General features: G+C 47.0%; 1 protein-coding gene across 1 annotated transcript; it reads right to left on the bottom strand.

The window, feature by feature from the left end:
* Positions 1-1,036: 1,036 nt before the first annotated feature.
* On the bottom strand, positions 1,037-14,693 carry PARP16 (poly(ADP-ribose) polymerase family member 16). The gene is made up of 5 exons (XM_026455438.2): positions 14,321-14,693; positions 10,563-10,769; positions 6,831-7,002; positions 3,788-3,929; positions 1,037-2,442 (listed from the first exon to the last, which is right to left on the bottom strand). Exons 1-5 carry the CDS (start codon positions 14,480-14,482, stop codon positions 2,307-2,309), a joined length of 819 nt encoding a protein of 272 aa, XP_026311223.1. The 5' UTR covers positions 14,483-14,693; the 3' UTR covers positions 1,037-2,306.
* Between the last annotated feature and the right edge of the window lie 11,286 nt (positions 14,694-25,979).

The following is a 25,979-nucleotide window of genomic DNA, read 5'->3' on the forward strand; positions in this document are numbered from 1 at the left end:
AGGCTGAGGAGGGTGGATCACTTGAGGTCAGAAGTTTGAGACCAGCCTGGCCAACAAGGCAAAACCCTGTCTCTACTAAAAATACAAAAATGGCCAGGCATGGCGGCTCACACCTGTAATCCCAGTACTTTGGGAGGCCAAGGTGGGCAGATCACTTGAGGTCAGGAGTTCATGACCAGCCTGGCCAACATGGTAAAACCCTATCTCTACTAAAAACACAAAAATTAGCCGGGTGCGGTGGCATGTGCCTATAATTCCAGCTACTTAGGAAGCTATGGCAGAAGAATTGCTTGAACCCAGGAGGCAGAGGTTGCAGTGAGCCGGAGGTTGCAGTGAGCCGAGATTGCACCACTGCACTTCTAGCCTGGGCGACAGAGTGAGATTCCATCTCAAAAAAAAAGAAAGAAAGAAAATAAAAATACAAAAATGAGCCAGGCATGGTGGCGTGTGCCTGTAATCCCAGCTACAGGGAGGCTAAGGCAGGAAAACTGCTTGAACCCGGGAGGCAGAGGTTGCAGTGAGCCAAGATTGCACCACTGCACTTCAGCCTGGGTGACAGAGCGAGACTCCGTCTCAAAAAAAAAAAAAAGTGGATAAGGCCTGTTGTGAAAATTGATCAGTATAGTAAGGTGCCTTGCAATGTTACATGTGTCACCTGAGTATTTTCTGACCCTAGACCATGTTAGGACTTCTTGCCAAGTATTTCCCTCAACTTTATAATACCATAAACTCCCAACTTCACTCTTGAAATGTTTGTCCATCTGCCCACCTTGCCAGGCTGGCAGCTCTGTGAAAGCAGGGGCTTTCTGACTTTGATCCTGCTCATATTCCTAGTGCCTGGCATACAGCAGGTACTCATGTTTGTTAAGTCGTTAACTAGAAATCCAAGACCTCCTAGATATCATATCCTGGTGATATATGCTCTCCAGCAAAAAGCTAGTTTGAACAAGGAAGGATGGAAGATAAGGTTTTTAACAACAAGGCATACAGGGCAGGCTCATGCTGAGGCTGAAAGCATTCACAAAAGCAACTTAAATCATTAAGAAAATATCTTTATTTATTTTGAAATGTTCCAATAATCAATGTAAAAACTGTGGTAGTGGCTCTTTCACAACTTTACAAATTATAGAAAAATTATTTTTCACCTTCTTTGCAGAAATCTTACTCCCAAATTGTACAGGGCTCTCTTATGGCTAAAACCCAGCAGGAAGAAGGGAGCAGAGAATACAGCAAGCAGGGCTCTGGCTCTCTGGGTGGCCAGAAGGCTTTTCCTACACATTAAAGCCCAGGTTGAGTCCCAAAGACCTGTGACCCCCTCTGAAGGAGGCTCCATTCACACGGTTCTGTGGCACACTGGGGCAGGCCTCTATCTTGAAGGCCAGTAGGCCACAGAAGGCCTGAAAGCATGGCACTCGTGGTTGCAGGCCACAGTCAAGGCAGCTTTGTGAGAATGAGAACAGGAGGCGAGCCTATAGCTCAAATTCCTTTCTCTAAAACACAGCCAGGAAAGAGGCTGTGGACACTGGCCAAACAGTGCACTAGGTTTAGAAATTTCCCCTTTTACTCAGCTCACAAAGACTAATTTGTCAAACAGCTATTAAAAACAAAAAATCAGAAAACAAACATTTGGTTCCATTTCAGCTGTAATCAGCAGTTGGTAATTTTCAGAAAAAGATGACTTGAGTTGCTCATTAAGTCTGTATTTTTTGTCAGGCCCCTAACTCCTTTCTTTCCCATCCATAGCTGTTTGTTGATTTGAGAAAACTGTTAAAATGTTTTGCACTCACATACAAAGGCTGATGGAATTCAAAAATGATCCCACTGATTTTTATGAGAAACATGACTGTTCCTCTTGGGTGTCTCAAGTCAAAACAAGGCAACCGCCTAGTGATTTATAGTTCCCACATTTTCCGCCTTCCAGAAGGCATTAGAGAAAGGGCCAACCTCCGCCAGGAGAGATTGTAAACACACCACTGACAGCTTGGACACTTTGTTTTTAAATGCAGCAGGGTTCTTTCCTTTGGCCCTGGCTGAAAAGTCAACTCCCTAGGACAGTTTAAGAAGGAGCAGATGGAAGCACTCCCCCAAAACCTAAGAGTGAGGGACTAGTAGTCCCCGTTGCCTGGAGTGTGGCTAGGAACATCATCAAAGGCAATCGATACATTTAGGACATACGAAAATTGTCCTGTGGTTCCCCAACTGCTGGCCCATAGGCTCAACCTGGCTGGACATGAGGCATAGGAGGTACAGAACAAGTTACCATAAGGCACATAGTTGAGGTAGCCCCCACACCAGGCCCAGAAAGATTATCTTTTTGCACGATTCCAAAAGTGTTGGAAAGCAGAGGAGTTGATGACACTCACTATGAGCAGCAGCAGCAGATACAGGGATATCATGACGGTAAACCAATGGCTGGAAAACCAGGAGAGCTGGCTCGAAGTCCTGTTTAAGAGGGAAAAAAGAGTGGTGTTGGCAAAAAGAGAAAAACATTTTTTTTTTAAAGTGTGTACAACAAGTCTGGCTCAAAGAAGACAAAATGATGAATTTCATCCTTTGCCTGAGCCATGAAATGAAGCTTCGTGCTTCCTCGCTCAAGAAACCTGGGGCTGTTTGCCCGGGCACTGACATGCCTTTCAACAGGATATTTTCTAAATGTGCAAAGACAGCTATGCAATGAGCTCATCCTGATCTTCCTGTTTGCAGCTCCTCTTTTACCATTTACAACCCATCTTGATATCTATAACAATGACCTAGCTCAGGGTGCCTGCCCAGGCGATGGCAGGTGGCAGGTTATTTAGTTAAAGTCTTTTCACTTTTAGACACATGCAGATATAAATCCAAGCTGGGGAAATCCTCTTTGGCCTACTAGGAGATGATCTAAACCACCCAAGTGTGCACTAAAGAGAGGCTCCAGGGAGAAGTGGGAAAGGAATGGAATTTTCAAGGATAAAAAGTCAGATGATTTTAAACCAAAGCATAATGTCACCCGGACCCAAGCACCTTATGTCGATTTCCCAAATTTGGGCAGGGGTCTAGAGGAGACTTTACTGGTTTATGAAGTCTGGAAGTATGGAAACCACTGGTGTGTACAAGCAGGAGTGGGGATTATTTAAAGTGACCCCTTCTCCTGTCATATCTACTCACCTGCTGCTGGCCCCTGCAAGGAGCACCAGCATGGATTCTAACAGTGCAACAAAATCTCAAGAGTGGCCCCCAACCCTGGTGAGCCCCATATATACCCCCACACTGCAGAGATGGAACTAGGCATCCACCAAAGCTGATAAGGTTTGAAGGCCCACATCTGCTATTGAGTTCAATGCTTTCATTTTAGAGATAAAGACGAAGCATCTCAGGTCCAGAGAGGGGCAGTCGGTGGTTCAGCAGCCACTGTGGGAAGCTACTGAGCTAGCCTGTGCACAATCCCACCCAGTGTCCAGTCACTGCCCTGCCTCTCAGCTTAACCTCATCGGTGGGTCTCAGACTGCAATCATGGGCCTAGTGGTTAAGGGGCCACACTGTTTAGGGCAGCCAATTTGGACTCAGTCAGTCCCTCATGCTATTTGTGTTTACCAATCTTTCTCTCTTCTCACTGGAATATAGTCCTCTTAGGGTCGAGACCACATCTTCTTCAGCTCTTATCTCTCACCCCTCACTGTGTCCAGCATGGTGCTTTACATACTTCACCCCTATCGGAAGTCTAAAGCTGGGGGAGGGGAGGCTGATACCTACAACAACTAAGAAAGTCAGCACTCTGAATACAGCCATTAGTTGTTCTCCTGGACCTTACCTCTTGGGTGGCTTCTGTGAATACACCAGGAGGTACTTCACTCGCAAGAGCTGGTTATTGGTGACCACAAAGTACTTGGGAGGGATGTCTCCCCCTTCACTATGTTTGATTCTCGCTCGTCTGCGATCTATCTCCTTGGAATCTGAATAAGGAGAGTAAAACACACCTTCACTGGGGGGAAATAGAACTAAGGGCCGGGCACGGTGGCTCAAGCCTGTAATCTCAGCACTGTGGGAGGCCAAGACGGGCGGATCACAAGGTCAGGAGATCGAGACCATCCTGGCTAACATGGTGAAACCCCATCTCTACTAAAAAATACAAAAAAACTAGCCGGGCGAGGTGGTGGGTGCCTGTAGTCCCAGCTACTCCGGAGGCTGAGGCAGGAGAATAGCGTGAACCCAGGAGGCGGAGCTTGCAGTGAGCTGAGATCCGGCCACTGCACTCCAGCCTGGGCGACAGAGCGAGACTCCGTTTCAAAAAAAAAAAAAAAAAGAACTAAGGAAGCACATTATGAATAGAAGTAAGTCAAGCCTCCTGGTGCTGAGGGGGAAGAAGGCCTGGCAGGCTGAGGAACAGACCTGTGTATGCATAAAGCAGCACTGAAAAAACTAGAGAATCTGGCAGGCAGGCAAATGGGAGGAGGAAAAAAGGAGTAGGAAAATATAAGGTATAGAAGGAAGAAAAAACAAAACTCAACTGAGCGGGGAGAGCAGAAAGAAGAAGAAAATTGATGGCCATAGCAAAGAAATACGCTGGGACTGGGAGCTAGGAACAGGACTTGATCTGAACATGCTTCTTAACAGGCATTTTATACATATATATATATATATATTTTTTTTTTTTTTTGAGATGGAGTCTCGCTTTTGTTGTCCAGGCTGGAGTGCAACATCATAGTCTCGGCTTACTAAAAACCCCCGCCAACCCCCTTACATGCCATCCAGGTCAACCAAGTCCTACCCCCTCCCCACCCTCTTTTTTTGAGACAGAGTCCCTCTGCCACCCAGGCTGGAGTGCAATGATGCGATCTCCACTCACTGCAACCACTGCATCATGATTTCAAGTTATTCTCGGTGCCTCAGCCTCCCTAGTTGCTGGGATTACAGGCCCCCGCTGCCACACCCGACTAATTTTTATATTTTTAGTGGTTTTGTATTTTTAGTAGAGATGGGGTTTTGCAGTGTTGGCCAGGCTGGTCTCGAACTCCTGGCCTCAGGTGATCTGCCCACCTCCGTCCCCCAAAGTGCTGGGGTTACAGGTGTGAGCCACTGCGCCTGGCCCCATGTCCCCTTTTAAGCCTTCACTTTCTGCTGAGAAAGCTGAAGTGTTCCTTAAGGCAGGAGACTGTACTGCTTCTCCTCAGCCAAGCTCTGGAATAGTCTTTTTTTTTTTTTTTTTTTTTTTTAAGATAGAGCTTTGCTCTTGTCATCCAGGCTGGAGTGCAGTGGCGCGATCTCAGCCCACTGCGACCTCTGCCTCCCAGGTTCAAGCAGTTCTCTTGCCTCAGCCTCCCAAGTAGCTGGGATTACAGGCGCCTGCCACCACTCCCGGCTAATTTTTGTATTTTCAGTAGAAACGGGGTTTCACCATGTTGGCCAGGCTGGTCTCAAACTCCTGACACCTCAGGTGATCGGCCTGCCTCAGCCTCCCAAAGTGCTGGGATTACAGGCGTGAGCCACTGCACCCGGCCTTAACAGGCATTTTAAACGAACCATTCTGGATCTGAGGTTCTTAGAACATTTATCTTCCACCCTTCGTACCAAGACTTGTTTTAAAACAAACAAATAACCCTTTTCTTTTAATAACACAAAAAAGCTCTACAAAAAACAAAGAAGACCAAAGCTGCGTGACAGCAGAGGTTGGAAGATTTTGTTGTTTAATGTCACGGTTTGCAAACTTCCTAACAATTATAAATGCAAATATCCATGACGTCTGGTTTGGAGGGTGGTATCAGACCTGGGCCTGCATCTTAGAATTTCAGTTGTTTTACATTAGAGGCCAGAATAGTTTTCTGAATTCTCTTGGAACCAACAAGCCAGATCTTTCTTTTTTTTTTTTGAAGTCTTGCTCTGTTGCCCAGGCTAGAGTGCAGTGGCATGATCTTAGCTCACTGCAGCCTCTGCCTCCTGGGATCAAGCGAGTCTCAAGCCTCAGTCTCCCAAGTAGCTGGGACCACAGGCACATGCCACCACACCCGGCTCATGTTTTTATTTTAGTAGAGTGGGGGTTTCACCACGTTGGCCAGGTTGGTCACAAACTTCTGACCTCAGGTGATCCGCCCGACTTGGCCTCCCAAAGTGCTGGGATTACAGGCGTGAGCCACCGTGCCCGGCCCCAACAAGCCAGCTCTGGAGACTGGAATGACAGTTCTGTAACTCTTCTGCCTTTGAGGAGAGCCACACAGTGGTGGGGGGAGACAAGGCGAACAGTCTCAGGGACACAGTAGGGGAGCGGGAGGAGGTAGCTGGCTAGTCATCACTCTGGAGAGCCCAGGACTCCCCAACGCCTTGGCTGCCCTTCACATCCTGGAGGGCTCTGGCACACGCCGGTGTAGATCGGAGGGTCTGGACCCAGCGTCCTTTGCTTCATTTAGCAAATATTTATTGAATATCAAGTATGTACCAAGGCTTTCTGCTGATACCAGGTGCCCAAGAATGAACGAGACCTCATTCCTACCTTCAAGCGGCCCATGCACTGGCCTCATCATTCCTTTTTTAAAAACATAAAATCTCTCCTCCTCCCACAAAGCTTTCCCTGGCTGTTTGGACCCACCATGATTACTACTTCCTCTGAGCTGCCTCTGTGGACCTCATCAGCCTCCTTACCTGGCACCCCCTACCTACCCCGTTGTAGTGAATGGTCTCCATTATGTGTTCAGTCTCTAAGAAAACTGCTCACTCCTTGGGCAGGACCCTGTCCTGCACTGCCCTGGATCCAGCCCAACCCTTGGGCATGCAATGGGTGCTCTACCCAACAGCTGGGCCAGCAAGAGCCTGTACACCCAACAGAGGCCTGTAACCCAGGTCTGGGCCAAGTGCTCACTCACCCTTCTTCTTGGTTTGGCACTTGACGTCCGGATGGTCAATGACCTCACACACGGCCACACAGCTAAGGATGGGGCCGAGGAGGCTGTGCTGCCACCCGTGGCCGTGGGGGCTGTATATGAGGGCCAGGCTCAAGTCACTGGTGAGGTAGGTCCCCTCTCCGAACAAGGATGTCTGCAATAGCAAGTCCAATGGAAAAGAAACACAGATGGGTGAATGTACAGCGGCACGACACGATGACACAGGTCTCTCTTCAAGAGTTGTAAACACAAAATTTATAACCCCCCTTTTTTCCCCAGCAAGACACAGGATCAAATAAATAATCCTGTGATATCATCTTAGGGTTATTACTAAACACATTCCTGCCTGACAACAGTTTAACTGATTGTGGATTTGGCCATCTGGCCTGGCAAACTAGCAGTTCCTTGTGGTCAAGGCTGAGTGAGAAAAGCATAGGTATAAGCATCCAAACCGACCTCGGTTTGAATCCTCCAGCAAGTGGCAAGTTATATAAACTCTGTGTCTCAGTTTCTAGATCTACAAAATAATGTTACTAGTAGCTCCTTTACAAAGTTGCCAGTGAGGATTAAATGAGGCAATATACATAAAAGAGTGGGATACCTGGCACATGTAAATAAATGAGGGGCCAGTACTCCATTGCAGGCTTTTATGTTATAGTATATAAAGTAATTCCTGTTACATGAATGCAGTAAGCATGGTTACTCTGATGGGCTTGAAATGCAAAGTCACACCCTTAGGTACAGGGAAGGGGTCCCACCTGATAAGGGAGGTAATCTGAGTCATTACTTGGAAAATAAATGAGTCTCTCACAAATAAAGAAAAACAAAAATTAAAAATAAATAAGTTAGAAATTAGTCTCTTAGATCAGAAACTATAACCAAATGAGGGTCATATGCAGGGCAAGGTACGTCTTACTCTTTGTATTGGTGTTGACCAAGAAAACATCTAAAAATCTAGGCAGCATCTCCCTAGTGGTGCCCTCCACGAGGAAGCATGCCAGGTGAAGGACCTGTAAGTTGAGGCTACAGCAGGCATAGTGAACACATCTTTGCCCATGGTAGATGACCAGTAATCAACCACAATCGCCAACACAGTAGTGTCAAGCATGGCACTTATTCCTAATGATCCAGAATCCTCAACTGAACATTCCAGGTAGCTGCTACCAATGAATGGACACTGACACTCAAGTTGAAATTCAATTGCTATCCCTGGGCCACACGATCAGTATCTCAAGATGATAAGCGGACTTGAATAGCTCACAGAAGAGTATCTTATGCTCTGGAATTGAGAAATGTTCTTTTCAGTGGCACCAGGCTTCCAAAATGCTAAATCTGTTAAATGAAGCTTAGGAGAAATGAAACAAACATTTGCTTGGCCTTTGGGAAGCTCTCTGCCAAGTTAGGCAGGGTCTCCATCTCTCAAAAGCTGACACAGACCTTCTCCAGTGACACTGGACACCCTCTGATCTGACCCCACATCCATTCTCTGCTTATGCCATCATGTGTTCACCCTTCCTTGAGAACCCCATGCAAGGCTGCCATGAGCAGTGGTGCACAACAGTGGGAAGCTTGGTGTATCTCTGCCATGAAAACAGTATCAACTGGCAGATGGACTCCCTCAAGCAAGCCCTTCATTGAAAACCCAGGCAGAGGAGGCCATAAGAGGATTGATACGCTTTACCAAAGCATTTTTATAAGATGCCTGTAAGCAGCAAACTCCTTGGAGGACTGAAATAAAGGTTTAGTGTACAAGAGTGTAATCCGCAGGCAACTTCTCCAGGCCAGCACCAGTGTAAAGCGGAAGCCCCCTGGATTCCAGTACCCTGGACATAATGGTACGCTGAGAGCTAGTGGTGGACTGAGAGACAGTGACTAACTGTCATCCTTTTACACTAACAAGCCCGTCATCCTTAGCAAAACCCAAAGACATTAATCAGATACAACAGGGAAATGTCTCCAGTCTCAGGGCGGCAGCAGCCACAACTGAGCCCATGGCTCATGGAGCCAGCTTGTCACAGACAAGTCAGATACTGCCATGACTGGGGGAAAGGCCTGAAGCTCCTCCAACTACCCTAGGTGACCATCCATCAGCATATAAAAGCAGCAACCTTTTCCTTGGTACTTAGTACACAAAGAGCCCTTTGCATACATGAACTGTTTCAATCCTCTGACATATGAGAAGGAGGGTAATGGTGTCCTTTTTCACAGATGAAGAACCTGAGACTCAGAGTTTAATTTACCTCAGGGCCATAGAGTTGCTAAATAAGTCTCCGTAGCTCCAGGGTCTGTCTGTAATGCTCCTCCTATGCCTGAAGGGTAAAATAAGTGCCTGCAGAGAAGTGGGTAGGTGACTCTGTTTTGACTCATAAAAATGGGACAAAAGAAGCTCAAGCCGGGAGGGAAAGGACGCCTGCTCAAGTGTATCTTGGCATATCCTTCAGTTTCTCCAAGGGCTGATTTCCTGGAGTGTGGCCCCCAAGGAAAGTGCTTCTCAAACTTCAATGTGCATACAAATCACCTGGGGACCTTGTTAAAGTGTGGATTCCGTTCAGGTGGTCTGGGGCTTGAGATTTGCATTTCCAACGAGCTACCAGGTGATGAAGACGCTGCTGGTCCAGGGAACACACAGAGGAGCTAGGGTTGGCTACACATTGGGATCACCTGGAGAGCTATTGAAGCCACTGATGCCTGTGCTCCACTCGGAGATTCTGATTTAATCGGTCTGGGATGCAGCCAGGCATCTGAGATTTTTTATTTTATTTATTTTTATTTTTTATTTCTTTTGAGACAGAGTCTCGCTCTGTCCCCCAGGCTGGAGTGCGGTGGCCGGATCTAAGCTCACTGCAAGCTCCGCCTCCCGGGTTTACGCCATTCTCCTGCCTCAGCCTCCGGAGTAGCTGGGACTACAGGCACCCACCATCTCGCCCGGCTAGTTCTTTGTATTTTTTAGTAGAGACAGGGTTTCACCGGGTTAGCCAGGATGGTCTCGATCTCCTGACCTCGTGATCCGCCCATCTCGGCCTCCCAAAGTGCTGGGATTACAGGCTTGAGCCACCGCGCCCGGCCTATTTTTTATTTTTTTTTGAGATGGAGTCTCGCTCTGTCACCTAGGCTGGAGTGCAATGGCACGATCTCAGTTCACTGCCACCTCTGCCTCTCAGGTTCAAGCGATTCTCCTGCCTCAGCCTCCTGAGTAGCTGGGACTACAGGCACCCACCACAATACCTGGCTAACTTTTGTATTTTTATTAGAGATGGGGTTTCACCACGTTGGCCAGGCTAGTCTCGAACTCCCTCAGCCTCCCAAAGTGCTGGGATTACAGGCGTGAGCCACCAAGCCCGGCCTGGCATCTGGGATTTTTAAAAGCTCCCCGAGTGATTCTAAATATGCAGCCAAGGTCGGGCACTATCTTTAAATCGATGCTTCTCAAACTATAACCAGTGCAGGAATCACCTAGAGATCTTGTTAAAATGCAGGTTCTGATTCAGAAGGTCTAGAGTGTGCCCAAGATTTTGCATTTTCACAGGCTTCCAGGTGATGCTGCTACTGCCGGTCTGCAGACCACATTTTGAGCCAGAAGGCATTAGTAAACCTACCCACCCCCCCAACTCTACACCCCACCTGCAAACTCCTAGGGTTCTGAATCTCCCCCTCCCCACTCTCCCACCTCCATCCCTACTTCCCCACATCAGCAGGGTGTCCCTTAGGCCCCACCTTGTTCAGATGGCAGTGCAGGCCATTGTGGATAATGGAATGGAAGTTTTCTAGGCGACTACCATGAAAGGCATAGATTAGGTCTCGTTCTCCTTTGGTCTCATAAAATTTGGCGTTGGCTGGGTCAAAGTACTCAATTTCAAACAGGAAGTCCGGTGCGGGAACAGGCGTGTGAGGAGCCCCAGTCAGCTTTTGGATCTTTTCAAACTTGAAAACATGAAGAGGGTCAAAATTTTATTTGGGGAGCTGGTAAATGTGCTGCAAAAATAGCCCCCTAAACCCTCAGGCTTAACTCCCACAGACTCTGCTCATGAGAACAACAGGTTTCATGAGGATAGAGACATAAGCAAACTCAGAGCTTATAGCACAAGACTGCTTTCCTTTAATAACATTTTTCCTGGCTGGGTGCGGTAGCTCATGCCTGTAATCCCAACACTTTGGGAGGCCAAGGCGGGTGGATCATCTGAGGTCAGGAGTTTGAGACCAGCCTGACCAACATAGTGAACCCCATCTCTGCTAAAAATACAAAATTAGCCAGGTGTGGTGGCTAATTTTAGTCCCAGCTACTTGGGATTTTATAGTCCCAAATAGTCCCAGCTATTTAGTCCCAGCCCTTTAGTCCCAGCTACTTGGGAGGCTGAGGCACAAGAATCACTTGAACCCAGGAGGTGGAGGTTGCAGTGAGCCGAGATCATGTCACTGCGCTCCAGACTGGGCAACAAAAGTGAAACTCCATCTAAAAAAATAATAATAAATAATAACATTTTTTCCCTACAGGAGGCTGAGAAGCATGAATTGTTCCTTCTAAGTGGAGATCACTTCTAATTTTCCTAACACTTTTATATCTATTTTCTGCATTCCATTTTTACAATAATCTCATGATTATTGTAAAAATTCCCTCTCGTCCTTGTCCATGCACCCCTCTGCAATGTGATTTTGCAGGTGGGATTCAACCAAGATCCTATCAAGAGATGGAACTTGCTTCTCCACACTTGAAACTGTGCTTGGCCATGTGACTTGCTTTGGCCAATGGGACATTAACATATATATGGCAAACAGAGACTTGAGAAGGGCTTGTCCAAGGACCTTGTTTGCTGCTGAGAACCCCTCACCATTGTCCTGGCTTGTCTCCTGTGGAGTATGAGTGTCACAGAGGAAGGCTTCCAGCATGGTGGCCATCCCAGCTGAAGCCCCAGAAATGTAAGTGAGGACACCCTAGCTCATCCAGCCAAGCCCAGAACCACCGAACCAACCTACAAAATCATGAGAAGCAATCAGCATTTGTTGCTGTTGTTTTTGAGACAGGATCTGGCTCTGTCACCCAGGCTGGAGTACAGCGGTGCGATCATAGCTCATTGCAGCCTTGAACTCCTGGGTTCGAGCAATCCTCTATCTTCAGTTTCTTGAGTAGCTGGGACTATAGGTACAACCATTATATGCAACTAATTCTTAATTTTTTCATAGAGAGAGCGTCTTGCTATGTTGCCCAGGCTGGTCTTGAACTCCCAGGCTCAAGCAATACTCCCACCTCAGCCTCCCAAAGTACTAGGATTACAGGCACAAGCCACTGCCCCTAGTCTATTTAAGTGGTTTTTTTCTTTTTTTTTTTCCGAGATGGAGTCTCAGTCTGTCTCTCAGCCTAGAGTGCAGTGGCACCATCTCGGCTCACTGCAGCTTCCACCTCCCAGGTTCAAGCGATTCTCCAGCCTCAGCCTCCCAAGTAGCTGGGATTACAGGCATGTGCCACAATGCCTGGCTAATTTTTGTATTTTTATTAGAGACAAGGTTTCAACATGTTGGCCAGGCTGGTCTCGAACTCCTGGCCTCAAGTAATCCACCTGCCTCGGCCTCCCAAAGTGCTGGAATTACAGGCATGATCTTGTAGAGTTTAGTATTATTTGGAATGGGGACTGCAGACCTGTGAATTTCCTCTCCATAGTGCTTACACCTATAGTCCCAGTTACTCAAGACAAGCCAGGACAACGGGCCACACCTGGCCCATTTTAGTGGTTTTCTTTTTTTCTTTTCGTTTCTTTTCTTTTCTTTTTTTTTTTTTTGAGACAGAGTCTCGCACTGTCGCCCAGGCTGGAGTGCAGTGGCGCGATCTCGACTCACTGCAACCTCCACCTCCCGGCTTCAAGCGATTCTCCTGCCTCAGCCTCCCAAATAGCTGGGATTACAGGCGCCTTTTGTATTTTTAGTAAAGATGGGGTTCCACTATGTTGGCCAGGCTGGTCTCAACTCCAGACCTCATGATCCGCCCGCCTTGGCCTCCCAAAGTGCAGGGATTTACAGGCATGAGCCACCGTGCCTGCCAGTGGTTTTCAAATAGGTCACAGACCAAAGCCAGTGTATGGCAAAGTTTTCTCTGGATTATGACTGAATGAGCAAAATAAGGGCAATATAACAGATATATTGATGTAAGGTTGCCGTGTACCTTTCTTTTGAAGAACAGTTCTTTATTCTGAAGTCGAGGCCATCCTCCTTTCTTAGTACTATAATATCCTTTTATAAAATGATGATACATGGTAGGCTAACATACTTGGGCAATACAAAAAGTTGACAATCCTGGGTCCCAATTGTCCACATTTTAACAGAAATTTAACCGGTCCACAATCAAAAGTCTAGGAGCTATTTACTGCCTTATCTACTTTAGCATCCAACACCTAGTAGGTGCTTAATGCCCATATTATGAATGAGGTAAGAATAAATGAAAGAATAAATTTGAATTCAACAGATGACAACAGTGAAACCCAGAGATTCACTAGGAATTAGCCACCCAGCCTGGACCTGAATACAGATCTCCTGACTCCTACTCCAGGGCTCTTTATGGTGTTTTAACATCTAACACAGAAGAATGTCCCTTAGATACCAGAATCCAAGGTATCAAATTCTACGCCACATAGGGAAGATTTATGTCTTTGGCAGGAGCTTGTAAAACTGAATACTCTCAAATTGAAATGAATTAAGTGATGAATGGTATGGGTAAGGGAAGAGCACAAGAGCAGGAATCAAATCCTACACCCTGGTCCTTGTCATCCAGCCTGTCCCTGGGAGACCCCAGCCAGGCAAGGTAAACCAAATTATGGAATGTCTGACTCGTGATAGAAACTGTGCTGGGGGGGTGACACACATTTTATCATTGCCCCACTTGGGGGTAACTAACAGTATCTCAATTAACAAATGGGAAAAAGGAGGCCCTTTTTGATAGATATGGCATTTGAACCCAGAGCATGAGGTTTTCCACTTCTTTGAGCTCTGCCTCTCCATCTCCTGACAACTGAACCAGATCAGTGTTTCTTAAGGTATGGTCAGGGTCACCCTTATCAGAATTACCAGCGGTGCTTGTTAAATAAAGTGAATCCCAACACATACCAAGCCCTTAGTATGTGCCCTTAGGCATTATTCAAAGTGTGAAAATTCATTCAATTCTCATAGTCAGTGCCCTGAGGGAAGCATACTATTATCATCCTGATTTTACAGATGAGGAAGTGGAGGTACTGAAATGCACCTGGTACCTACTCAAGGTCACACAGCTGAGATGAGACAGAACTCAGCTTTGTACAGCCAGTGGGAAAGTTCCTGGGCCTGACTCCAGACACAGAAATAGAAAGTCTAAAGGTGAGGACCAGGCATCTGCATTCTCAAGCTGCCCAGGTCACTGGTACACAGGGAAGTCTCTGAGCCACTGGATTCAGTGCTGTCCTAGAGCCCTTAGGCCCCTAAGGTCTGTGATCCTAACGGAAACAAAGTCTCACCTCTGCCTTCCCTGCACTGTGGATTGTCAGGATCTTTGAGGATAAAATCCAGCTCACCAGGTCCCAAGCCCGTTTGTGGTTGTCTCCAGAGGACTGGAGAAGTTCTTTCAGGTTAGGTAACTTGCTGGCATCTGCGAGCTGAAGCGACAGAAGAACTTCCATTAGCAAGGATCCCAGACACAGTGATAATCAGGGGCCCTCTAGTGGGAAGGCAGGCAACGTTCACTCGTTGCACATCTCAAGGGATCTCCTGAGGAAATCCACAGGTCTACAATCCCCTTTCCAAATAATACTAAACTTTACAAGCTCTAAAATCTGAAAGGTATTTTTTTTTTTTTGGTGGAGTTTTGTTTTGTTTTTGGAACAGGGTCTCACTCTGTCGCCCAGGCTGGAGAGCAGTGGCATGATCTTGGCTCATTGCAGCCTCTACCTCCTGGGTTCAAGCAATTCTCCCACCTCAGCCTCCTGAGTAGCTGGGACTACACGCGTGTGCCACCACGCCCGGCTACTTTTCATATTTTTTGGTAGAGATGAGGTTTCACCATGTTGGCCAGCCTGGTCTCGAGCTCCTGACCTCCAGTGATCTGCCTGCCTCGGCCTCCCAAAGTGCTGGGATTACAGGCATGAACCACCATGCCCAGCCTTGGTGGTGGTGGTTTTTTTTTTTTTTTTTTTTAACTCTTTGGGTACCAAACCTGACCTGAGCTGATGGAGGTTTAATCTTTACCTATCCCCTTCCTGTTAGGATAGATGCATTCTGCTGCAGGAATATTAACATGCCATGAGTATGGTGTGCCACCCACTGGAGGTGTGACTGAATACGTGATATACGCATATGTGGGTAAAGCGCTACAATACAAAGTCTTTTCCCTTCTGTGTGAGAATTAGTTAACTTCTGTTAAGGTGTTCCCCTGGAGACTGGATAAAGGTAGTACGACAACTACATATATAACCAGGCAACACTGCTTAAGGTGAAAATGACCCAGCATGGTACACGGCATCTGGCCTGGGAAGAACTGTAAATGGGGAATGCACAACTTTGGGTTTCCCAGAGTGTGACAATGTTTTGTTGGAACCCTGGCAGCTTTGTTGATGACAATCTCATGAGTGAGACCAGCCTCTGAGGAAAATGGAGCTTCACTTAGGCCAGAGCAGTTCCTGCACCCACCCCATGTGGATTTTGTCAGGCCTCTGAGCCCAAGCCAAGCCACTGCATCCCCTGTGACTTGCACATATAAGCCTAGATAGCCTGAAGTAACTGAAGAATCACAAAACAAGTGCAAATGCCCTGCCTCACCTTAACTGATGACATTCCACCACAAAAGAAGTGAAAATGGCCGGTCCTTGCCTTAAGTGATGATATTATCTTGTGAAATTCCTTTTCCTGGCTCATCCTGGCTCAAAAAGCTCCCCCACTGAGCACCTTGTGACCCCCACTCCTGCCCGCCAGAGAACAACCCCCCTTTGACTGTAATTTTCCTTTACCTACCCAAATCCTGTAAAACGGCCCCACCCTTATCTCCCTTCGCTGACTCTCTTTTTGGACTCAGCCCGTCTGCACCCAGGTGAAATAAACAGCCATGTTGCTCACACAAAGCCTGTTTGGTGGTCTCTTCACACGGACGCGCATGACAGATTTCATCTCTTTACTCCCAAGTTTTCACTTCTGGGGGCAAAGACCAGATCTTGGACCTCTATGTGGACCGCTGCAAGGACTTCCACAGAAACAGAATGGCTGATGCTGTGCTGCTGAAAGCTGTCACTAGTCCTAGAGCCTTCAGATTTAGGCTGATGCCCCGTGGGACCTGTGATAGGGCTCAGCCTAGCTGTCATTACAGCACATTATTTACCATTCTAAAATCAGGAAGAATTGGAATCCTGAAACATATTTAGTGCCAGGATTTCTGATAAGGGACTGGGGACCTGGACTAACAGATAGCAACAAAATATCTGTAGCTTTTGCTCAGAAGTTATGACTGACTAGAGGTCAAAACTCTCCAGCACGGCATTTAAACACCTCTAGCCTAATCTCAACCCCTTACCATCCGTTCCGTCACAGACTGGTGCTATCCAGGAACATGTCTTGTTCCAAGAATATCCCTTCCCCCACCTCTACTACCCGGGCACTTCTGGCCCAAGAGACCATTTTCTCCTCTAAGTCCCTAAAGCCCATTGCCCCAGTACTCCCTTCCGAGTATGCCCAGACTCCTGGAGGTCAAGAACTGTCTTGTGTATTTCCACTTCTCCTCTTTCCTGGATGCAGAGGAAAGAACATGAACTCTGGAATCAGATCTCAGTTAGCATCTCTGTTGAGCTTCTATCTCCTCTCCAACAAGGGAACCTCACTACCTCCCCGTGGGGTTGTCAGGAAATTGAAGAAGGTCACAGAATCTCAGGGCTTGGTCTATATATGTCCATTTCTTTTCTTTCCATTTACATTTCTCCCCAGACAACACTGTCCTCCCAAACCCTGGCAACCTTTCCTTCTGCTTTGCTAGGGATGTAGTTGGCACTTCAAGAATACCTGTGGTGGCTCACACCCGTAATCCCAGCACTTTGGGAGGCTGGGGGGTGCGGGTCACAAGGTCAAGAGATTGAGACCATCCTGACCAACATGGTGAAACCCCGTCTCTACTAAAAATACAAAAATTAGCCAGGCGTGGTGGCGGGTGCCTGTAGTCCCAGCTACTCAGGAGGCTGAGGCAGGAGAATCGCTTGAACCCAGGAGGCAGAGGTAGCAGTGAGCCAAGATGGCCTCACTGCACTCCAGCCTGGCAACAGAGGGAGACACTGTCTCAAAAAAAAAGAATACCTGTGGTTCTTTTCCATTTTTCTAGAAAATTGTTACTGACTTTGGGAGTTCTTCTTAGCTCTGCAGTTGAAAACTAGAAACAGAGCCAGGTGTGGGGGCTCATGCCTATAATCCCAGCTACTCAGGAGGCTGGGGTGGATTTCTTAAGGCCAGGAGTTAGAGACCAGCCAGGGAAACACAGTGAGATGGCTCCAAAAATAAATAAATAAAAATAAAATTAAAAACATCTTAGGACCATTTTATTTCTATTTCCAGAGATTCAATCAATAGCTTCATATATTGTAATGAAACCATCTCAGGTCAGGTGTGGTGGCTAATGCCTGTAATCCCAGCACTTTGGGAGGCTGGGGCGGGTGGATCACCTGAGGTCGGGAGTTCAAACCAGCCTGACCAACATGAGAAACCCCGTCTCTAATAAAGATACAAAATTAGCCGGGCGTAGTGGCACATGCCTGTAATTCCAGTTACTTGGGAGGCTGAGGCAGGAAAGTTGCTTGAACCCAGGAGGTGGAGGTTGCGGTGATCTGAGACCGTGCCATTGCACTCCAGCCTGGGCAACAAGAGCAAAAGTCAGTCCCCCCCCCAAAAAAAAAGAAAAAATAAATTTAAAAAAAAACACTATCTCTACAGGCCTCATGAGGTATCATTGAAAATCTAATATTTATTTATTTATTTTTTTTTTTTTTTGAGACAGAGTCTCGCTCTGTCGCCCAGGCTGAAGTGCAGTGGCCGGATCTCAGCTCACTGCAAGTTCCGCCTCCCGGTTTTACGCCATTCTCCTGCCTCAGCCTCCCGAGTAGCTGGGACTATAGGCGCCCACCACCTCGCCCGGCTAGCTTTTTGTATTTTTTAGTAGAGACGGGGTTTCACCGGGTTAGCCAGGATGGTCTTGATCTCCTGACCTCGTGACCTGCCCGTCTTGGCCTCCCAAAGTGCTGGGATTACAGGCTTGAGCCACCGCGCCCGGCCAAAAATCTAATATTTATTAAAAGAAAAAAATTTTTTGGAGACAGGGTCATGCTCTGCTGCCCAAGCTGGAGTACAGTGGCACAAACACGGCTCACTGCAGGATCCATCCCACCCTCACCAGAAGTGATTCTCCCGCATAGCTGGGACTATAAGCACATGCCACCATGCCCAGCTAATTTTTTTTATTTTTAGTAGAGATGAGGTCTTGCTATGCTGCCCAGGCTGGTCTCAAACTCATGAACTCAAGTGTTCCTCCTGCCTCAGCCTCTCAAAGTGCTGGGATTACAGGCATGAGCCATCAAGCCCAGCCTACTTTTTTTTTTTTTTTCTTAATGTACGTGTGAGCCTGGGCATGGTGCTTTACGCCTGTAATCCCAGCACTTTAGGAAGCTGAGGTAGGCAGAACTCTCCCGCTCAGGAGCTCAAGACCAGCACGGGCAACATGGCAAAACCGCATCTGCACAAAACAAAACAAAACAAAACAAAATAATCAGCCAGGCATGGTGGTATACACCTGTAGTCCTGGCTACTTGGGCTGAGGTGGGAGGATCGCTAGAGCCTGGGAGGTAGCAGATGCAGTGAGCCATGATTGTCCTACTGCACTCCAGCCTGGTGACAGAGTGAAACCCTGTCTCAAAAAAAAAAAAAAAAAAAAAGGATGTGTGGAGTGTAAATGCTCCATGAGTATTGGTACTATTTCTATGCCTTGCTTACTGTTCTACCTCGCCTGCTTCAACCCCAGGCTGCATGGCTTTGTGTTATTCAGGGAGCATTTTCTAAGCATCTACTTTGTGCCAGGCCCTGTGCTTTTAGAAGGGGACATTAGATTTAAAATGGGCCCCTTAATCAAGTGGGGAGGCAGAAAGGTAAATAATTATGACTTAAAAGTATTCATTGTCGCCGGGCGTGGTGGCTCTCGCCTGTAATCCCAGCACTTCGGGAGGCTGAGGCAGGCGGATCATCTGAGCTCAGGAGTTCAAGACCAGCCTGGCCAACATGGCGAAACCCCATCTCTACTAAAAATATAAAAATTAGATGGGCGTGGTGGCAGGCACCTGTAATTCCAGCTACTCTGGAGGCTGAGGCAGGAGAATCTCTTGAACTCAGGAGGCAGAGGTTGCAGTGAGCCAGTGAGCCACCACTGCACTCCAGCCTGGGTGACAGAGCGAGACCCTGTCTCAAAAAAACAAAAAGTATTCACTGTCATAACAAAGTTGGATACAAACTACTAAGAGGACAAGCTGGGACTTCTGTTGGGTAGGGGCTAAAGGAAAAGTGGGTAGGGTTGGGACCAGCTTCACCGAGGAGGTACTGTATGATCTGGGTTTGCTACACAAAACCACAGAAGTATGAAAACGCAGCGTGTAGCTGGGGAAGTGAGTGGTGGCATATGGTTAATTATGCAGTTCTCCCAGGCATCTGGGGCTCTATTCCTCTACTAGCTGTGTGACTTTGAGTGAGATGTTTGACTTCCTGTGTCTCAGCTTTCTCAAATACATAATTGGGATAATATTAGTAGCTACTTCATAGGGTCCCGGTGGAGATTAATCAAGTTAAACAAGTGCTCAAACCAACAGAAAAGTGTTACGTACTCTAATGTTACTGCGACTGCAATGACTGCCATCATTAACAACAGGTGATTCTGTGTGGCTGGAACCTAGAGTGCGGGGAAGTGGTTGCCAAGAGGAACAGTGGGAAGGTGACCTCAAGTGAGGTCATCTCAAATGATCCTGTGAAGGACCTTGCACTCCACTTGGGAACCCCAAGCTTTGTTCTGTAGGTTATATACGGAGTCACTGAAGACACATCCCAAACGGTGTACCCTCAGGTAGCTACCCATACAGGATTGCTGCCTGCACAGTCCAAAGGGCACTTATCCCCCTTCCTTCTTTTCTATTCCTTGTTATCTCAGAGCCAGAGCTGAGTCATCTTCTTTCCCAGGATTACTACTATTCCCATCACTCCTTTCTTCAAATCCCACCTGTGAGCCACAGCCCTTCTCAATAGTCCATATCTGGGCCCAGAGAGCCCCACAAAAGGACAGTCAGCTAGCCAGGCGCCTTTCAGGGACTCAGTCTGGACAAAGGGGAGAGACATCTCCCAGCTTCAAGCTGGACCCAGACCTCCTCCAGGCCCTCCCACTGTATCTGCCCAGACAGGGTCCCTGCTGCATCCTGCCCTCCTGGCTCCCCACCATCTGTCCACACTCTTTAACTCCTCAACTGACCTTCTTTATGTTCCATTTCACTTTTCATGTTACTCTGAAAAATAAATTTGCTTTAACAATTTAATGGGATTCTTCCTCTTGTGACTAAAACCTGTCTGCATTTTAGCAGGGCCTTTTGGGAACCAGGCACACAAGTAGGGTTGCCATTTAAAATACGCTGTGCCCGGTTAAATTTGAATTTCAGATAAACAACAACAGGCCGGGCGCGGTGGCTCAAGCCTGTAATCCCAGCACTTTGGGAGGCCAAGACGGGCGGATCACGAGGTCAGGAGATCGAGACCATCCTGGCTAACACGGTGAAACCCCGTCTCTACTAAAAAATACAAAAAACTAGCCGGGCGAGGTGGCGGGCGCCTGTAGTCCCAGCTACTCAGGAGGCTGAGGCAGGAGAATGGCATAAACCCAGGAGGCAGAGCGTGCAGTGAGCTGAGATCCGGCCACTGCACTCCAGCCTGGGCGACAGAGCGGGACTCCGTCTCAAAAAACAACAACAACAACAACAACAGACCCTTTTTTTTTAAAAGACAGGGGACGGGGTCTCATTCTGTCACCCAGGCTGGAGTGCAGTGGCAAGATCACAGCTTACAGCAGCGTCGACCTTCCGGGCTCAAGCAATCCTCCCACCTCAGCCTCCAGAGTAGCTGGGACTAAAGGTATGTGACATCATGCCCAGCTAATTTTTTGTAGAGACAGGGTTCCACCATGTTGCCCACGCTGGTCTCAAAACTCCTGGGCTCATGCAATCCACCAGCCTCAGCCTCACAAAGTGCCGGGATTACAGGCATGAGCCACTGTGTTCAGTCAACAAATTTTTTTTTAGTATAAATAACCCATGCAATATTTGGGACATATTTATACTTAAAATCCCAGCACTTTGGGAGGTCGAGGCAGGTGGATTACCTAAGATGAGGACTTTAAGACCGGCCTGGTCAACATCATGAAACCCTGTCTCTACTAAAAATACAAAAAATTAGCCAGGCGTGGTGGTGGGCACCTTTAATCCCAGCTACTTGGGAGGCTGAGGCAGGAGAATCGCTTGAACTGGGGAGGTGGATGTTGCAGTGAGCCAAGATCACGCCACTGCACTCCAGCCTGGGCAACAAGAGTGAAACTTCATCTAAAAAAAAAAAAAAAAAAAAAAAAAAAAAACTTACTGGTTGCTCAGCTGAAATTCAAATTTAACTAGGTGGCCTATATTTTTATTTGCTAAATCTAATCTAGTACTCCTACCCTTAATAAGGCCCTTAGGAATCCAGTCTGGCCTCTTTGCCTAATAGTACCTCCTGCCACCAGCTCCCTCCCCAACCCCAATGCTATTCCAAGTGACCTATGGCTTTCTTCCTCTGTGCTTCTGTGGCTGCCTAGCATGACATCCCATTGAGTCTTCAAGGCCAGCAATCACCTCCCATGTGAAGCCTTCCCTGACCACCTACAACCTCTGTACTCAACAACTGTGTTCTATGTTCAGCAATTACAGCAGAGCCCCAGGTTGGTAACTGACTCTCTGGGGCCAACTCAAATCTGGTTGGGACAAACACTCCCTGAGGCCAACCACATCTTACTTACCCTGGAGCCCCATGCCAGCCTGGAACCTGGCATGAAGTTAAGGACAAAGAGTAATAGCAACTATTTATTTGAACCCTTACAGGTGCCAGCCACCAGAATAAATGCTTTGCATGAATTTATTCTGTTATCTCGTGTTATTCTCACAACCTATTTTGAAGATGAGGAAACTGAGGCTTGGAGATGCTAAGCACCTTGTCTAGGGGCACACAGCTATTCTGTGGCAGGGCAGGGATATGAAGCCAGGGGGCCCGACTCCAGAGTCTATTCTCCTGCCATACCCTTCTACCAAACAAATGGAGAAATTTAGTAGCGGACTGAGTATTTTAGCCCAAAGGAACAATTCCGGTAGAACTTTTAAGAGGCTGCTTTGGGAAGCTAATTAGATATGATATTAGAATTCCCCCAATCCCAAAATAATACAACTGAGACAGCCACTGGCTGTGCCTAAACCAAAGGTAGAAAGATGTATGTGATATGTAGTATAGGGGTATGTGGAAGAAATCACCATCTAGGCAAGCATTCTGAATCACACATCAGTACATGGCAGTGGAAGTCATTTGCCAACTGGTCCAGGAGAATAACTGTTGAAGAGGAAGGCAGGCATTTCCAGGGATGGGGAGGGTTTCCCACTCCAGGTGGGAAAGAGCACGGCAGATGGGCACAGAAGTGAGCAGAGTGTGTCCCAAAAAGTGCTCCTAGGCTCAAATGGTCCCCCAGGGCCTGAGAGGTAAAGAAAATGAGTAGCAGGGGAGTCCGGGAAAGAGTTGTGAAGACTGTTGAACTGGTGACTCCGGCCTCCATTAATAGCTAAGGCCAACCAACCCTCAGCTCCAACTTCTTCCTGCCCTAGGGCAACCTCCACCAAAGGTGGCAAGGCCTCCGATTTTTGTTTCAAAAAGAAATCAACAAGCTGTCTTTTTAATTTCCCAATTTCTAAAAAGCTAGAGGACAAACAAAACCCATCAGCTCACAGGCAACACATCTGCAGCCTCTGCTATGGGGAATAAGGAAGGATATAGCTGGAGAGATAGTTGGGGGAATCTGAATGGTGAGCAGAGCTGAGAGTTTCAGGGGTTTGGGAAGAGAAGCCTCTTAGGAAAGAGGTAGTTTGGGTGAATAGGCCTCACGGAGGAAAGAGAGGCCCAATGAGCTACAAAGAGGCAACTCAACCTCCTTGCTTTGAGCAGGAGCAATCACCTCGATCACAAGCTCCTGGGGAGGAGGTGGCCCAGGAATCTGTGTTTACAGATGTGGGTACAAGTGATTCTTATCAGGAAAAGCTGGAGATCCTCAGGTTTAGGTCTTAGACAATGTTGTCCTAGAAAATTGTGGCAGCAGGAAAGAACAAACATCTGAAAAACATACTTGTCTAGGAAAGTGTCAGCGGCCATAGTTACTAGATGTGGGTGGAGGTGCTGCGAAGGAAATGAACCAACAGTCTGCCAAGGTCACCATTTTCGGGACCACGGTGATACCCAGAACACTGGGGCAGGTGCGATGATTGGAGCTGGGAGGCTGCTGAGATGAAGGCTGAAAAGGTGGATACCGCAGGTACAATTTGCTTTGCACAAACCTACAGTATGAAAGGCCAGATTTGCCAAAACAGATTAGGGATCAGAGTCTACAAAAGAACTCTTCACAGGAGGAGCCAGCATGGGGGCCCTAAAGGGTTCTCCTAGGAACTTTTAAAAGTCCCAGTGCCTGGGAGCAAGAGTGGTGTGCCATCACCACATCCAGTGATTAGTAAAACCTACAACCCTGAGTTGTTAGGAGGACTAAATGAGCTACGTGTAGAAACAGCTCAGGACAGTGCCACACAAACAGTAAGTGCTATTAGTGGGGTACAGGTGTTGGTTGCTATATTATCAATCAAATGCCCCCTCTCTGCTGCTCACCAATCTGCTGAGGAAAGGTCTGCATTTCTGGGATGGTTGGGAAAGAAAGAGATGGCTAGTCCTGGAGGGATGGATCCCACCCCTTCATCCTCCATATCACCATCCTATTAGCTGATATCTTTCTAGACACATACCTACCCGCTGACAGTCACATCATATTACATGTATCTATGTCTGTATTCGTATACTTTCAGACCTGTGTACTTTTTCTTCTCCACTCTTCAGATGCCATCTTTGAGAGGAGCAGAGAAATAAAAAGGTAATCTGAGGGACCAAGAATCTTACCTTGAGATATCAAGTATAGACCTAATAGGCACTTTTATTATTAACAAATCTAATTGTTATCATTTCCTCACCATCCAGCAGTTATGGATGCTCATGAAAATGATCAAATCAGTTAATAGAAAAATAGAAAAGCTACATATTATAAGTAAACAAACAAAAAATCTCAATGCCCAGGCTGCACTTCAAACCAATCAAATCAGAATCTCTGAGGATGGGGCTCAGACGTCAGGGTTTTTTTCCTTAGTTTCCCACGTGATTTCAATGACAGTCAAGGTTGAGGATTGTAAAGAATGATCTTTCCAAACTGGGCTCAGTGGCACAACTCCTGCTTGAGACCAGGAGTTTGTAGACCAGCCTAGGCAACATAGCAAGACTCCTGCCTTTTTTCTTTTAATATAATAATAATAATAATAATAATAATAATAATAATAATAATAATAATGATGATCTTCCCCAGTTAATGTCAACATTCAACTTCCAATATGGAAATAAGCATTGAAAGCCTTCCTTAGAAAGGTTAGCCATAAGCCAGGTGCGGTGGCTCACACCTATAATCCCAGCACTTTGGAAGGCTGAGACAGACGGATTGCTTGAGTCCAGGAGTTTGAGACCAGCCTGGGCAACATGGTGAAACCCCATCTCTACTAAAAATACAAAAATTAGCCGGGCGTGGTGGTGGGCGCCTGTAGTCCCAGCTTCTAGGGAGGCTGAGGCAGGAGAATGGCGTGAACCCGGGAGGCAGCGGAGCTTGCAGTGAGTGGAGATCGTGCCACTGCACACCAGCCTGGCCAACAGAGTGAGACTCTGTCTCAAAAAAATAAATAAATAAATAAAATAAAAATAAAAATAAAATAAATAAATAAAAATACAAAAATTAGCCAGGCATACTGGTATGTGCCTGGAGTCCCAGCTACATGGGAGGCTGAGGTGGGAGGATCGCTTGAGCCCAGGAGGCAGAGGTTGCAGTGAGCCAAGATCACACCACTGCACTCCAAACTGGGCAACAGAGCAAGACCACATCTCAGAAAAAAAAAAAAAGAAAAAGCCATGAACCAGCAATTTCACCTCTCAGAATGTATCTCAAAAAGATAACAACAGATATAAACAATGATTAATGTAGAAGGATGATTATCAAAGTATTATTTATAAAAGCAAAATTTTTAAATTGTAAAGAAATCCAAAGGAAGGACTCCTCACTGCTAGGGCCGCAGCACCGAGTCACGCTTTCCAGAGGGGTGAGGGATAGAGTGAGATTTATTAGGGGCACGTTTACTTTACTGGTATCGTTTGAACTTTTTTATAATGAGAATATATTCAAATATTACTTGCATAATTAAAAATAAATTTTAAAGGGCATGATCAAAACAATTCCACAGGTCCCTTTGCATGTATCCCATATTCACCAAACAAACCTGATTCCATTGGCCAAGATCTTCCAGCAGAAAGAAAATAAGTTGAGCATTCTAGTCCACTTGGAGGTATGTTTCTTGGTAAAAATTAAAGTTGCACTGCGGCCAAGTGCAGTGGCTCACGCCTGTAATCCCAGCACTTTGGAAGGATGAGGTGTGAGAATTGCTTGCACCCAGAAGTTCAAGAGCAGCCTGGACAACATAGCGAGACCCCATCTCAATTTTTTTTCTTTTTTAAAAAGCTGCATTGTGAGTTTGATCCCTCTGACCCCTGACCCCAACACTCCTCCCAAACAGGTCCCTCTCTCACCCGCCACCACGGCTGTCTTTCTGGATCTCATCCCAATACCCTCCCCTGCCCAAGGATAAAAATCTCAGCCCCCTGCCTAGCTCCACCCCAGGCTTGGGAACCCGGCCCCTGACGGCCCATTGTCCGCGGGCCCAGCCCCCGCGCTGAACGCACGCTCGCCCTTGCCCCTAACCAGCGCGTCTCCCC

The sequence above is a fragment of the Piliocolobus tephrosceles genome, chromosome 6 (assembly GCF_002776525.5).
Source record: "Piliocolobus tephrosceles isolate RC106 chromosome 6, ASM277652v3, whole genome shotgun sequence".
Lineage (NCBI taxonomy): Eukaryota > Metazoa > Chordata > Mammalia > Primates > Cercopithecidae > Piliocolobus > Piliocolobus tephrosceles.